Source organism: Danio rerio, chromosome 12 (genome assembly GCF_049306965.1).
Source record: "Danio rerio strain Tuebingen ecotype United States chromosome 12, GRCz12tu, whole genome shotgun sequence".
Taxonomy (NCBI): domain Eukaryota; kingdom Metazoa; phylum Chordata; class Actinopteri; order Cypriniformes; family Danionidae; genus Danio; species Danio rerio.
In genome coordinates this window covers 29,297,835-29,311,947 of record NC_133187.1, presented here as the reverse complement: position 1 = coordinate 29,311,947, position 14,113 = coordinate 29,297,835, and the positions used below count along the sequence as shown (strand labels likewise).

The 14,113-nt window shown below is 36.2% G+C and overlaps 1 protein-coding gene across 2 annotated transcripts; it reads right to left on the bottom strand.

Moving 5' to 3' along the window:
* Nucleotides 1-574: 574 nt before the first annotated feature.
* meox1 (mesenchyme homeobox 1) lies at nt 575-7,108 on the bottom strand. 2 transcript variants are annotated; one of them, NM_001002450.2, is given in 3 exon segments: nt 575-1,959; nt 2,587-2,759; nt 6,417-7,108. In NM_001002450.2, coding segments are annotated over 3 exon segments (762 nt in total). In that variant the 5' UTR covers nt 6,883-7,108; the 3' UTR covers nt 575-1,836.
* Between the last annotated feature and the right edge of the window lie 7,005 nt (nt 7,109-14,113).

The following is a 14,113-nucleotide window of genomic DNA, read 5'->3' as shown; positions in this document are numbered from 1 at the left end:
TAATGCATTATCACTTTTCAAACATTTCATAACAAAAATGGCAATTAAAACATTTAATTGGCAGCAGCCAGCACAGACATGAATAACACAGTGATCTGACTAAAGCCCATCAAAGCATTTTTTTGCGGTTGGTTGGCATGTATGTGTGACATAGACTGTTTTAAAAGGACGAACATCACATCTCTACTTCCACTGTAGAAAAGTGAAAATATCCATTTATTTATCTAAACTGCATTAAAAAATCCCTTAAAATTGATTGTTAATGAACAGTTCAATGCAAACTTAAACTATTTCACAAGCATATTTAATCCAGTTTTAATAATTTTCAATAAATTTGCTGTTAACTTTTAGTGATCTAGTTTTAGTTTAGTGATTTAGTTCAAATATAATAAAGAGCAAAAGTGACTTTAGATAGACAGACAGTTTTGTGTATGTGTGTGTGCATGCGTGGAAATTAGGGGTGTGTTGAGATGCTTACTCCATGAGGCGAGATGAAACGAGACTCGTGATTGAGATTGAGTTCAATAGAACAAGATGAGATTTTTACACATTGAATCTTCAATAATGAAATATATAACTGGAAAATATATAACCGTCTTTTATTTAGGCTTGATTTGAGGTTTGAATCTAATCCTACTGCCAATCTTCAATGCTAAATTCACTCTTACGGTTCATCATACCATCACAACTCAAGAGACTTTTCACCTTGACGAGAAATCTTGTCATATGAGATCTCATCACACCCTTATTCATTCTTTTTTTTTCTTTTCGGCTTAGTCCCTTTATTAATCAGGGTTCACCACAGTGAAATAAATCAGCAACTTATCCAGCATATGTTTTACGCAGTGAATGCCCATCCAGCCGCAACCCAACACTGGGAAACACTTATACACACTCACTCACACACATACACTATATACAATTTATTCACATTCATTTACATACAGTAGGTGAGGTTTTTGACCTATACTGCAGCCAGCCTCCATGGACTAATTCAGGCTTCACTTTTTAGATGGTGCAGTGTAAATTCACCATAAATGATAACAGAATTTGCATTGTGCAAACATAGTTTAAATATCACATAGTTTAAAAGCACACACACAAGTGATTTGAGCTAACAAAGTTTACATTATTATCATTTACTTTCCCATAGTTTTACCTTCACACCAGTTCAGTATAACAGTGTTTGTTTTCCAGTTTAAATAAAAGCAGAAATCTTTCCTTTAAATCAGTTTTTAAAAAAATTATTTTTTTCTCATTTTATGCAACATCTCTGCTTTATTAATTTTATATAAAAAAAGAGAAGTACAAAATTGGAAGAAATTCAAGAAAACTTTTTTTTTCTAACCTGAAAACACAATTTAGGCTAAAAATAAAGACACAATATCGATGCTCTGGTGGTTTGGTGTGATCCTGAAACCGTCCGTCTGTTTGTAGAGCTTCACAGGTGGTTCTGATCAGGCTTCAGGCACCACCACCACAGTGTAAAAGACCTACATCATGCCGTCATGGCTGGAGGTCAAAGCTATTAAACCAGGGCTTGAACAGTTAATATAAATTGTTTTTACACGTGAGTAATTGAGTTTTTATAGGCCTCTGATTTCACTCGATCTGTTTATGAATGAAAGTGAAACATGTGGACTGAAAGTGGATGGTGCTTCCAAGCTGTTGAAACTCTGTTGATAATTAGTCATCTGAGTGAAGAGAGCAACAGGAAGCACGGACGCTTTTGTCCACGAAGCAGTGAAACGGGATACGTGGAAGGACAAGTGAAAAATTGGACACTGCATTTGGCCGGGGTGACTGTAAATATGAGCAAATGTCTAGATTGGGTTTTCACTCAGAGCTAGGCGAAGCGGCCGAGTCCAGCTCATCTGCTTCAAGGTCGTGAGGAGATGCGGGCTGTCCTCCTTTCACTCTCTTCCACTTCATCCGTCTGTTTTGAAACCACACTTTCACCTGTGAATGAAAAAGATGGTGCATTAAAACTGTCTGGAAATGATTTCGAGAATAAATGTGCACTCTCTTGAGTGATTTGAAATCATTCTGCGGCCAACAAATCAAGAGATTTGTGACATTATTTCTGACGGCTAGGCTCTGAGGAAAGCAAGTCTGTGACCCCTGTGCATCCCTTTCTCCCCGTGGAAACACAGGAACATGGACCATCTGTTCCCACACTATTTTTACATGCTCCTTGACTGAATCGGTCTGCCACTCATTTTGAAAGCAAAGGGTGGCAGGCGGCCAAAATATGTAGGATGCATCGGAAAAAATGGAGAAAGAGTTGCAATGGGATTCGGGAGAAGCCCAGAGTTGTGCTGGGATCTGGCATGTGCTTGGGACTCAGGCCTGGGAAAACCATCAAGGACTAAGCTAAGTGTGGTCTGAGCTTAACTTCAAAAAAAAAAAAAAACAGACTAGTCCAAAATCTCTGAAGGGCGAAGTCAAGGATTGATGGGATGATGGCTCTGCATTGGTATTGTCAATCATATTTCACACAGACTCATTTAGACTTGATGGATGATTGTTTTCTTGGCAGTTTTCAGACTAAAATACTACTTGAATGAGTGGAAGCATCTATTGTACCTGTCTCTCAGTGAGGTCAAGGTTGACTGCGATCTCGTAGCGGCGAAGACGAGTCAAGTAGTTGTGGTGGGTGAACTCGGCTTCCAGCTCTCGGAGTTGCTCTTTGGTAAAAGCCGTTCGTTCCTTTCTAGCCTTGCAGTTCGAGTCTGCCTTGAAGCTCGAGTCCTGAATATCTAGAGGATGCAAAGGAAAGAGTCATATTAACATTAGTTTTATGATATGGCTAAATCAAATTTTGTGGAAAACAACGACAATAATATTATTTAAAAGTGTACAGCCAATGGGAATCAGTGTTGCTTAAAACCATATACTTACTGTACCTGAACTGACAAAACAGTTTATTAAAAATATATTCTCTTTTCCACTCAAAAAAAAAAAATCTAATAAATATGAAGACATGCAGATTTGCAATGACATGACTTTTCGACTATTCCCATAAAAAAGAATAAACTCAATGGAACCGCTGAAGTTTGGATCCCCCAGGAGCTGCGTGTGTTTCATGCATGTTAAGTTTAAAACTCTGTCTGCATTAAAACACGGTTACAAGGCGTTTTGTGGGCCACACAGGGCACACATTTGCACAGGGCTCAGTTCAGATCACAGGGTGTTTGAGCCCCAGTTAAAGCATGCTGAGAGTTTGGGGGTTGTCGGGCCCACAGCTGACCACAGAGGACTCAACTTAGGAAGGAATGCACCGGAACATTGTTAAATCCGCTAACAAAAGAACAAAGACTTGGATCAGCCTGGCTGAATTCGTGTCATATAGATTTTCGTTCAAAACGCACTCCCGTAATTGTATGTAAAAATGATTGATGGTTGAAAATATGAAAATTACTCACTATTTACTCCCCCTTAAGTAGTTATAAACCAGTTTCGTTGTTCTGTTAAACACTGAAGATTATACTTTGAAAAAAAACCTAACCATTGGCTTTAGCAGGAAAAACAAATGAAAGTCAATGGATCCAGCTTTCTTCAAAATATCTTCATTTGTGTTTAACAGAAGAAAGAACTTATAGACGTTTAAAACAAGTAAAGAGTGAGTAAATAGTGACAGAATTTTCATTTTTGGGTGAACCACCCCTTTAAGTCTAATTAGTTATTCCAACCTTGTGACCCACTTGTGTGCTATATATAAATTAGAACAGGTAGCACTGAAAGAGAGCTGATGCAAATACTGTCAACTTTAATTTCTCGTGACTTTAATTTGTCAGTGTGTGAATTCATGTTCCTGGCGAGACTATGAAATGGACAGGACTGCCAGATGTGAGTGGGAAAGTGAGACAAGTATTTTCTCACATATGGCAACCTGTAGCCTCTGTTCCTTTTAGAAAGCGCATTATTATCGTCATTAAAGTCCTGTTCATTTAAATACACTGCTGAGGGTAGTAAATGGAAAGGTGGTGGCAGGTTCGGGGAGAAACACCTGGCACTGTGTGTATGTGCGTGCTCCAAAAAAACAGACTCCAATAAATTTCCCCAGCAAAAGCCCATAAACATTTAAGCAGCGACCTTTCTCCCCGATGGGGTGTCTGGTGGGCATTTGGCATTTTTTTTTGTAGAAGGCGCTAAAGTCATTTGTATACATGAAGTCAAAATTAGTCGTCAAGCGTCATTTTATGTTTTATGTAAACTTTTTTTGTTTCTAAAAATGGTCAGGATGCAGTATACGAAGCTTAAATCCACACATTTGACAGAGGAGCAGTAAAAAGACTGTATAATTTTACTTCCCTAAACTGAAGCAAACCTGTGATGAAGGAAAGAAAAAATGATGAGCACATCCTTCGTGATTCAGAATTCATTTAGAGTGAATTTCACATCTGTTTACAATTTCATGCAATCATTGAGCGTCCGCTTGTCATTTCAGGTAAAAAAACACAAAATAAAATGAAGTAAAAACATAATCACTACCAGATTTGATTATCATATTCTGCCAAAACATTTGCACCTAGTATTGTTCCATCATTTACACATCATACAGCTTCTCTACAAGTAAGGCACACAGAAAACCTGAGCCACAGTGATGAATATTTTCACGATGGTGAATTTCTCTCCAGTCAAATAGAGAGTGTGTTCGGTGGAGATCCTGTTACTGCTTAACAACAGGAAAATGTCAATGGATAAGAATGTAGAAGTGGGATCGCAGGCAAGTTATATTACAGACGTGGTCTGGCTTGTTTCGACCGCAAGTGATGTAGGGTTACATTAAGGTAACTTTGAGAAGGAAAGGGTATATTTATTCCCCACATTAGACTATAAGGCCTGGATGCATTGTTATAGTAGAGGGCCTGATGATGTATTCGAACTAATCATTTTTACATGCCACTCATAACCTATATATTGTCCTGCTGTTTTAGCCAATCCAATCGAAAGCACAATTGGGGAAAGTTATTTATCTTTAAGAAATTTTTCCTGATCCCAGAAAAGCAAAGTGTCTCAGTTTCCACAGCAGGGCTGAGAGATTAAATTAATGCACCAGATGTGCCACAAACACTGAGGTTCACTTTTCCTTCTCCTGGAATAACGTGAAATTGAAAATATGGCTAGTGTTCATTATTAAAATGATGTAGACTTAATCAAATCTTCATAATCAGCCAGACACTGTAAGACTTGCCGGAAACTACATTTAAGATAGTAAAATGGGTGAATAGGAAGTTTCAGTCTTGAAATCTTTGTTGTGGTGGCTTAAACTAGTTTGATACAGAGAGTACAGTGACATTAAGGTAATTATAATAAAAATAAAAACTTTAAGATCAATCATTTCTGTACATTTCTGATACTAGGAACAGAAGATGCTGGCATGAATTTCTATTTAGATGAATCTTCAAATTTTTATTTATATCAATAATACATATTACACATAGAACTCCAGCTCAAATACATTCATCACCATTAAATCTGATCAATAACATTTCCGATCTTCTATAATCAAAATAAATGTTGTAGAAAATCCGATTTGGGTTGAGAAAATGGCACAGATATTACAGAACGCCAAAAAGGTGATTTAAAAACAATAGCAAACACTTTAAAGTGGAACTTTACCTAAGAGCCTCCAACAATGGAAGGAAGCAACAGCAGAATAATATGCAGAAAACAATATGTTAAGGGTCATCCTTCTAGTGCACGCTTGCTGTGAGGAGTTTTAAATAGAATACCTGTAATAAAAGTCTATTACTTATTTAAAGACACTTAATCCTATTCAGTTCTATCATCACTTACCCTCATATCATTCAAAAGCTTTATTATTATTATTATTATTATTATATATACCATTATTAGTATTATTATTATTATCATTATTATTAATTCATTAATTCATTTTCTTTTCAGCTTAGTCCCTTTATTAATTAGGGGTCAACACAGCGAAATGAATCACCAACTTACCCAGCACATGTTTTACACAGTGGATGCCCTTAAAACTATTATTATTATTTGATTTTATTATTATTATTATTATTATTATTATTATTATTATTATTATTATTATTATTATTATTATTGTGAAACACACATACTTAAAATTAAAATCACTAGGACCCCATTGACTTTAAATATATAGAGAAATATTAATGACTGATAGAATTGAGTGCTCTGCAAAAAAAAAAAATATCATTCAGGTTTGAAATGACATCAATCTTTTTGAATAAACATTGACCATTCTCACTATAACCTCAGCAAGGATGTTCTCAACCAGATCTACTCAAACCAACTAATGTTATTTTTGATATCAAGTAACTTGCACATTTCTCAAAAAAAAAAAAAAACAACCACATGACTATGACTGAATACCTCCAGTCATCATATCTCATTTGTTCTTGCCTACAGTGACTCACCTGTGACTTCTCTTTTCCGCTTGGAGCTTTTTTTTTCAGTGTCGACTGCAGGCACACTTTGAGGTGAATAGTCTCCCTCGAGACACCCAGTGACTGCTCCAGCCAGCCTGTCTCCCCCTGCACTGTCCATTTCAGCTCCCACTGCCTCAGCCGCCCCCTGGCACGGCTCTTGCCCTCTGCCTCTGGGCTCGCATGGAGAGAACTGCCACTCTGTCCTCTGGTACCCGCTGTGCGTCTCCGGATAGAGTCTGTCCTCCCGAGGGTACGCATGTGGCGCTGGCACCAGGCAGGAGCTGGAGAAGTCTGTGTAGGCCAGGAAGTCATGCTTCTGGTGCAGAGCAAACGGGGCCTGCTGGTAAGGCTGAATCCCGGCTCCGGAGCCACCTGAATGAGGACTCCTGACGCATCCCCATAAAGCGCCACCCGTATGAGGGCTCCGCATGCAACTGCTGGCTGACTGTTCCATACTGAAGAATTAGTGGAGTCCTTAAGGATGCAGCTTGTTGGGAAATATCCACTTCAGCATGTGCCTCCTTTGCAGAACAACTAGGAAATCAAAGACCTTCCTGATGCGGCCTTTCCTTGGCATAACACATCAGCTCTCAGTCTCTCATTTGGTGTGCAGGCTGACCCACTACATCCACTCGCAGCTCTACACACTCTTTTCACAGCTCGGAGACATTCCTGACAAGCGATCCCTCCTCCTTTTTAAACGCTTAGGTGGGAAAGAGTAGCAAGTTTATGGAGTGTAACGTGAGCTTGCAGAGGAGGAGTCCTGGGTTCCACATGTTGGTGCCCCCCAAAACCCAGCCCTGCCTCATATACTATTAATCATGGGGGATTTTATATGCACATCTAATGGGATTTCCAGGTGCTGGCTTTTTAAAGGAACATTGTCTGTAAAATATCAAATGAACACCCACACAGGAAAGTTGACCGGATTCTCTTTTTCTGCATCTATATCCCCAGAACACTTATTTTCACTTTTTTTTCAATGGTTTTATTTATTTTTTTTTGGGGGGGAATTTGCTCGTTTTTAGTTGTGCCTTTCTTTTACGCTGGTGCTCTGCGGTTTGTGTTATGGATGTGTGGAGTGGAGTTTCTCTCACACTTGTTAGAAAGGCCTGATTTAAGTAGTGATTTCTTCCACACCTCTTGCGCACACAAGCTCTATAGGGGAACAAACACACAAACATGCTCTAATTTGTTTTGACACCAGATTAGTTTAAATACTCATTAGCATCTTAATTGATTAAATAATTCATAAGAAATATGTCTTATTTTACAAACAAATGTATACCAACAATTACAGTGTTGCACATACACTGTAAAACCCAAAAAGAAAAGGTAACTCAAATTATTTGAGGAAACTGATTGCAACAAACCCTAAGTTCAAAAACTAATACTAATTTGAGTAAATTAAGCAATTTGAGCACAGTAAAACCCAATAAATGAAGAGAACTCAAACAAACCGAGCACTGTAAAACCCAACCAATTAAGTCAAACCATTTGCCAATGCCAAACTCAAACCATTTGAGGAAACCGATTGCAACAAACCATTTGAGTTAATAAACTAATCTATATGAGTACTGTGAACTTGCTCCATTAAAGTTGAAGTAATGAGGTATTTAATTAACTCATTACCTTCAACACTGAGTTCAAAACTCTTTTCAAATAAGTACAATTGACTCAGTAAATTGACTATACTCATTTCATTTGATGAAGTTGACTGTTGGGTTTTACAGTGTAGCAGTGTGTTGTGTACAGATTTATTATATGTTTTATAAAATGTAGTTTGAATAAATGTACAGTTTGGGGTTAGTCATTTATATTTTTAATTTATTAACTTGTATTTATTTGTATTTTCTTAATATAAATCTATGAGTTGTTTTATTCTCTCCCCGGAAACTTGCTTGAAAATACAGTGAAATCAGTACAATTGTGAGATATTACAATTTAAAATAGCACTTTTATATTTTTTTCTGTAATTGATTGACTATAATTGACTAATTTTAGAATCTTTAGAATTATTTGATGAACAAAGTTCAAAACAGCATTGTTTAGCTCATTTCAAAAACAAACACTGCTGCACTGTAAAACCCAGTAAGTTAGAGGAACTCAAACCGTTTGAGGAAATCGATTGCAACAAACCATTTAAGTTAAAAAAAACTAATCCTAATGAGTACCTTGAAGTTAATTCACTTGAGTAAACAAAGCAATATGAGCACTGTAAAAGCCAATAAATGAAGAGAACTCAAACCAATTACATTCTGTAAAACCCAATAAGTTAAGGCAACTCAAACCGTTTGAGGAAACCGATTGCTACAAACCATTTGAGTTTAAAATCTAATATATATGAGTACTATGAACTTACTCAAATTGAAGTAATGATATAATTAAAAGTGTTGATTGAGCATTAATGATGTACGCCTGCTGTTAACAAGCACAATCACTTAAGAGAAACACAAAACAACTGTTGTATATTATTAATGCTCAATCAACACATACTAAACCACTTAATGAACTCATTGCCTTCAACACAGCTCAAAACTCTTTTCAAATGAGTAGTATTAACTTTCAGTAAATTTTGAGTTAACTACACTCATTTCATTTTATAAAGTTGACTGTTGGGTTTTAACTCATGTTATGAACCAATTTCCAAAAATATTGTTATTGCAATGACACAGTTTTTTTTTTTAATAATACATTGTTCAATTAATGCTCAATTTCTTTCAAAACAAATATTACTGTTTTATATTACAATTTCTAGGAAAAGTTATAGTTATTTAAATTGTTTTGAAAAATAGAAAGTTGAAAAGAACAACATTACTTGAAATTGAAATGATTGGTAACACTATAATAGATTTCTTTCAAAAACATTTTGCAAAATAAATCTATGATTATATTATATTATATTATATTATATTATATTATATTATATTATATTATATTATATTATATTATATTATATATATATTTTTTGGCTTAGTCCCTTTATTAATCCGGGGTTCTGCCACAGCAGAATGAACCGCCAACTTTTCCAGCATGTTTTTACGCTGGGATGCCCTTCCAGCCACAACCCTTCTCTGGGTAACATCCACACTCACTCACTCATTCACACTCATACACTACGGACAATTTAGCCTACCCAATTCACCCGCTGCACATGTCACCACATGACTGCTACGAGTGTGATATTGCATTTATACAACAGTTTGACGGCATAATTGTATATATAAAAACAAAATCAAACACAGGGAGTCTCAAAAACCCTTTTGTATGAGGAACTTCTTTCTTCCGGATTCAAATCATAAGCTGACAGTTAAACAGCTTAGCAATCATCTTTTAAAGATTCTAACGCCACTTTAGATCTGAAGTGTCTGCTTGTTTCTGGCTGTATGTGGGCAGAGTAATAAACAAAGGCTAAAGAGGCTGTACGGGTGCTGATATTACTTAAATAGATCCTGGCTCTTAGCCAATCAGATTCGAGAACCGGAAAGAACTGTTGTATAAATTATATTATATTATATTATATTATATTATATTATATTATATTATATTATATTATATTATATTATATTATATTATATTCATTTTCTTTTCGGCTTAGTCCCCCTATCAACCTGGGGTCGCACAGTGGAATGAACCGCCAACCTATCCTGCATATGGTGTACGCAGCAGGAGCCTTTCCAGCTGCAACCCATCACTGGGAAACATCCATACACACCCATACACAACGGACAATTTAGCCCACTCAATTCCCCTATACTGCATGTCTTTGGACTGGATGAACATGAGAACATGAAAACTCCAAACAGAAATGCCTATTGACCCAGCTGATGCTCGAACCAGTGACCATCTTGCTGTGAGGTGAACATGTTCCAGTTTCCCTCACAGTCCAAAGACATGTGCTATAGGTGAATTGAATAAACTAAATTGGCCGTAGTGTATGTGTGTGAATGTCAGTGTGTATGGTTGTTTCTCAGTACTGGGAATTATATATTATATTATATTATATTATATTATATTATATTATATTATATTATATTATATTATATTATATTATATTATATTATATTATATTATATTATATTATATTATATTATATTATATTATATTATATTAATACAAATTTTGCAACACTATCACTTAATAAATCAATTTATTGAATAAATCAATTAATCATAATTTGAGATTCGAATGGGAAAATATTATTATCAGAAATATGTGTCTTTGTGTGTGCATGTTGGTTTCTTCTAAATACACACTGACGAAGATATTCCTCCTATCCATGTTCCGTATTGTTAGCAATCATGCAGTCTGTAATTATATTATATTGGTGTTCCAAACATGAAGTCATTTCTCCTGCATTTTAGCCATGTGTTTGCTCTGGCAAGTTCTCTGTTGAGCAGAATTCACTTGCCATGTCAAAGTGGTTGAGGTTGGAATCTCTCTCTATTTCTTTCTGCCTGTATAACAAGTGATGGAAAGCAAACATGTTCAGTTGCATTTATAAGAACTGCGGTCTGCGGTTATTTTAATAGTCGCTTCACTTTGTCCTCCGTGTGATCCTGACTTTCTCCAACAGCACAGCCTTCACCTCGACTAAAGCTGCGTAATGTTTAAAGGCTCTGAGGTAAGACTGCAATCCTTTCCCTTTACCAAGCAAATAGCTGAGCCATGAAGCATCCACTTCTTTACTGGCAATCTGGGCCCTAGCGTGACCACAGGGGGCCGAGGTTAGGCAGCATTTGCGTTTAGACAGGACCATCTGTGTCAGAGTTGTGTGTGTTTTTTTTCTCTGTGTGTGTCAGTAAATGCACATTTTGGATCTTGAAGTAGTCATTGCTCCCAGGTTAAACCTGTTGCCGTCAGTCGCTCGGGGCAGGTTGGGGGGCAAAGAGGGTGTTTTTGTGTTTTCATTTGATCCATCTTCATGACACCACAGAGAATAAGAAGGATGAAAGAGAGTCCTGTAACAGAGCGCCGGCTCAGGCCAGACTCGGGTCACGGAGCTGTGGGAGAACAGAGGAGATTCAGACCCTGCTGCTGTACACTTCATTTACTGCTTCCGCCAAACTGTGAGACACACGCTCACACACAACCAAAACACACATTCGCATGTTCACACACACACACACACACACACACACACACACACACACACACACACACACACACACACACACACACATATATGGTGCTGAACTTTAGTTTGAACTGAGATGATCGAGCACAATGATTGACAGGAAATGTGATCATATATTTTCTATAGAGTGCTTGCAAAAACTGCCTTAATTGTGTCAAAGGTTTTCCAGATGAAATTAGATTGTAGTCATAACTATATCTTATTTGTAATTTTTTACTTATATGTAATGCTTTATAATTTTTTAAACAAAAAAACAACTAATCTGATGCTGTAATTTTTTCTTTTATTTTTTATTACTGATGATGCTTGATGTGACTAAACTTCATAGCACGTGTGGACAAATTGTGTTGCAGGAAAAGCTAAATCATGCTGCTCTCTAGTGGTAGAATGCGAGCAATTTAATGCTTTGAAGAACTGAAGTTGGCCCATTGTAACCTTTGATTTGGCCCACCATCCCATCAGAGATGAGAGTGAGAATGATGGAGAGGACTGGGGTGAATGCCTTTAACTCAGAAATCGTCACTTCTAATTTGACATAGCATTTTTTTGGTTTGTTTGGTTTGTAGCTGATCTGCAAATAAAGCTAACAAATTAAATGTTGTAAATTAATATGATTTTTTAAAAATGTAAATATGATGGTCACTTGATGGATAGAGGACTATACAGAAAACGTTGACGAGCAAATCAAGGCAAAAATTAGTGTCATTCTGTTATAAATCAGATTGTTGCTGTTTTTACTGTAATAAGTTCATTATAAATGCAAAAATATACTGTATTAGTTAATATAAAGCACTGTTTTTTTACTTTTTTTTTAAATTGTATTAAATAAATTAGGAAATCACTCATGACGACTTTATTAACCTTCAGCCCACTAGTTTGGATTTTGGCCCTTCATAAGAAAAAGTTTGGGCACCCCTGGTGTTGACTTATTCGTTTTCATATCCTGTAATCATACATTATATTCTAGAACGCCAAAAGCAAAAAGTTGCTTTTTAAAATAAGAAATTATTCAAACTTAATATTTTACAAAGGTTTACATGCCTGCCAGGAAAAGAAAAAAATCGTACAATTTTAACTAACTATATCTTACTATTTACAACTCAGAGAGGGGAAAAACAGAACAGTGACATTAACCTCTGCTTTGCCAACTTTTGATATGACAAATTCAACTCAGCGGTGTAAGAAAATGTCTTACATTGACATTTTAGTAGTTTGAAAAAATAATATTGTATAATAGATAATATAAAGGCGACGCAGTGGCGCAGTAGGTAGTGCTGTCGCCTCAAGCAAAAAGGTCGCTGGTTTGAGCCTCGGGGTGGGTCAGTTGGCATTTCTGTGTGGAGTTTGCATGTTCTCCCTGTGTTCGCGTGGGTTTTCTTCGGGAGCTCCGGTTTCCCTCACAGTCCAAAGACATGCGGTACAGGTGAATTGGGTAGGCTAAATTGTCTGTAGTGTATGAGTATGTGTATGTGTGGATGTTTCACAGAGATGGGTTGCGGCTAGAAGGGCATCCGCTGCATAAAAACGTGCTGGACAAGTTGGCGGTTCATTCCACTGTGGCGACCCTGGATTAATAAAGGGACTAAGCCGAAAAGAAAATGAATGAATGAATCAATGAAATAATATAAATAGAAATAAGTTTGTAAAATTACGAAAACGTAAACCTTTTTTAAATCGCTAGAAAGAAAAATCATAACTGTAAGATTAAAAAAGACCATTTTTTGGGGTAAATAACTGATTGCTTTTGCTGCGGTTTTATACACGCTTATAAAGTGTGTACACTTTATGCTGCACTATGGAAACTTCTTTTACAAAAACAAATTACTTTTATATGCAAACATACCTGACAAATTCACATTTTTCACACTCAGGTTCACACTTTAAACATGAAATCTGTGTAGATGTTGAACAATTTTTTAAGTAGGAAATGGTATTTTATATTAAAAATAATAATTTTTAATATATTTTAAATAGTAATCTACAATTTTTGATCTGTTGTGTAATAAACCCAGGAATTTCAAGCATAGCTGCTTTCACATAGGGAAGTTGTTGTTTTTGAATGATGCAACAGTTTTACAACATTTATTTAATTTCATTTATTTATTTATTTATTTATTTATTTTTTGCTGTAAGGTTTTTTATGGACACTTTTATACATGGATCTATTAATGTTGATTCCGCCTTCAATTAGAGTTACATGGAGTGTGGATTGACATAAATTCCAGCAAATTAGTGGTAATGAATTAAAAGTATTACAAATTTTCTGAAGTATGCATGAAGTGGACGTCTCGATCCCATGTGGCCCCTTAAGCTGTTTTGTGAATGGCAGTGAATCAGCAAAGGGCAAATGACACTGAAAACAGGACAAATGTACTGCACACAAATTGTGTTTATTTTATGCGCGTTCAAACAAAGAACACACTTTTTCTTGGCATTTACAAGTCTTTTGCAGGTCATTCTCGGACTTGCTTGCAGATTTTTTACCTTTTTCTTGATTTACACCATAACTATTATTTGACAAGAATAAAATAAATGTGGATTCTGTGGA

Coding starts and splice junctions, on each gene's coding strand:
- meox1 (XM_073917550.1), bottom strand. CDS start 6,882: ATGGAACAGTCAGCCAGCAGTTGCATGCGGAGCCCTCATACGGGTGGC. Junction 1,960..6,416: donor GCGGAAAAGAGAAGTCACAG/GTGAGTCACTGT, acceptor TTTCATTCACAG/GTGAAAGTGTGGTTTCAAAA.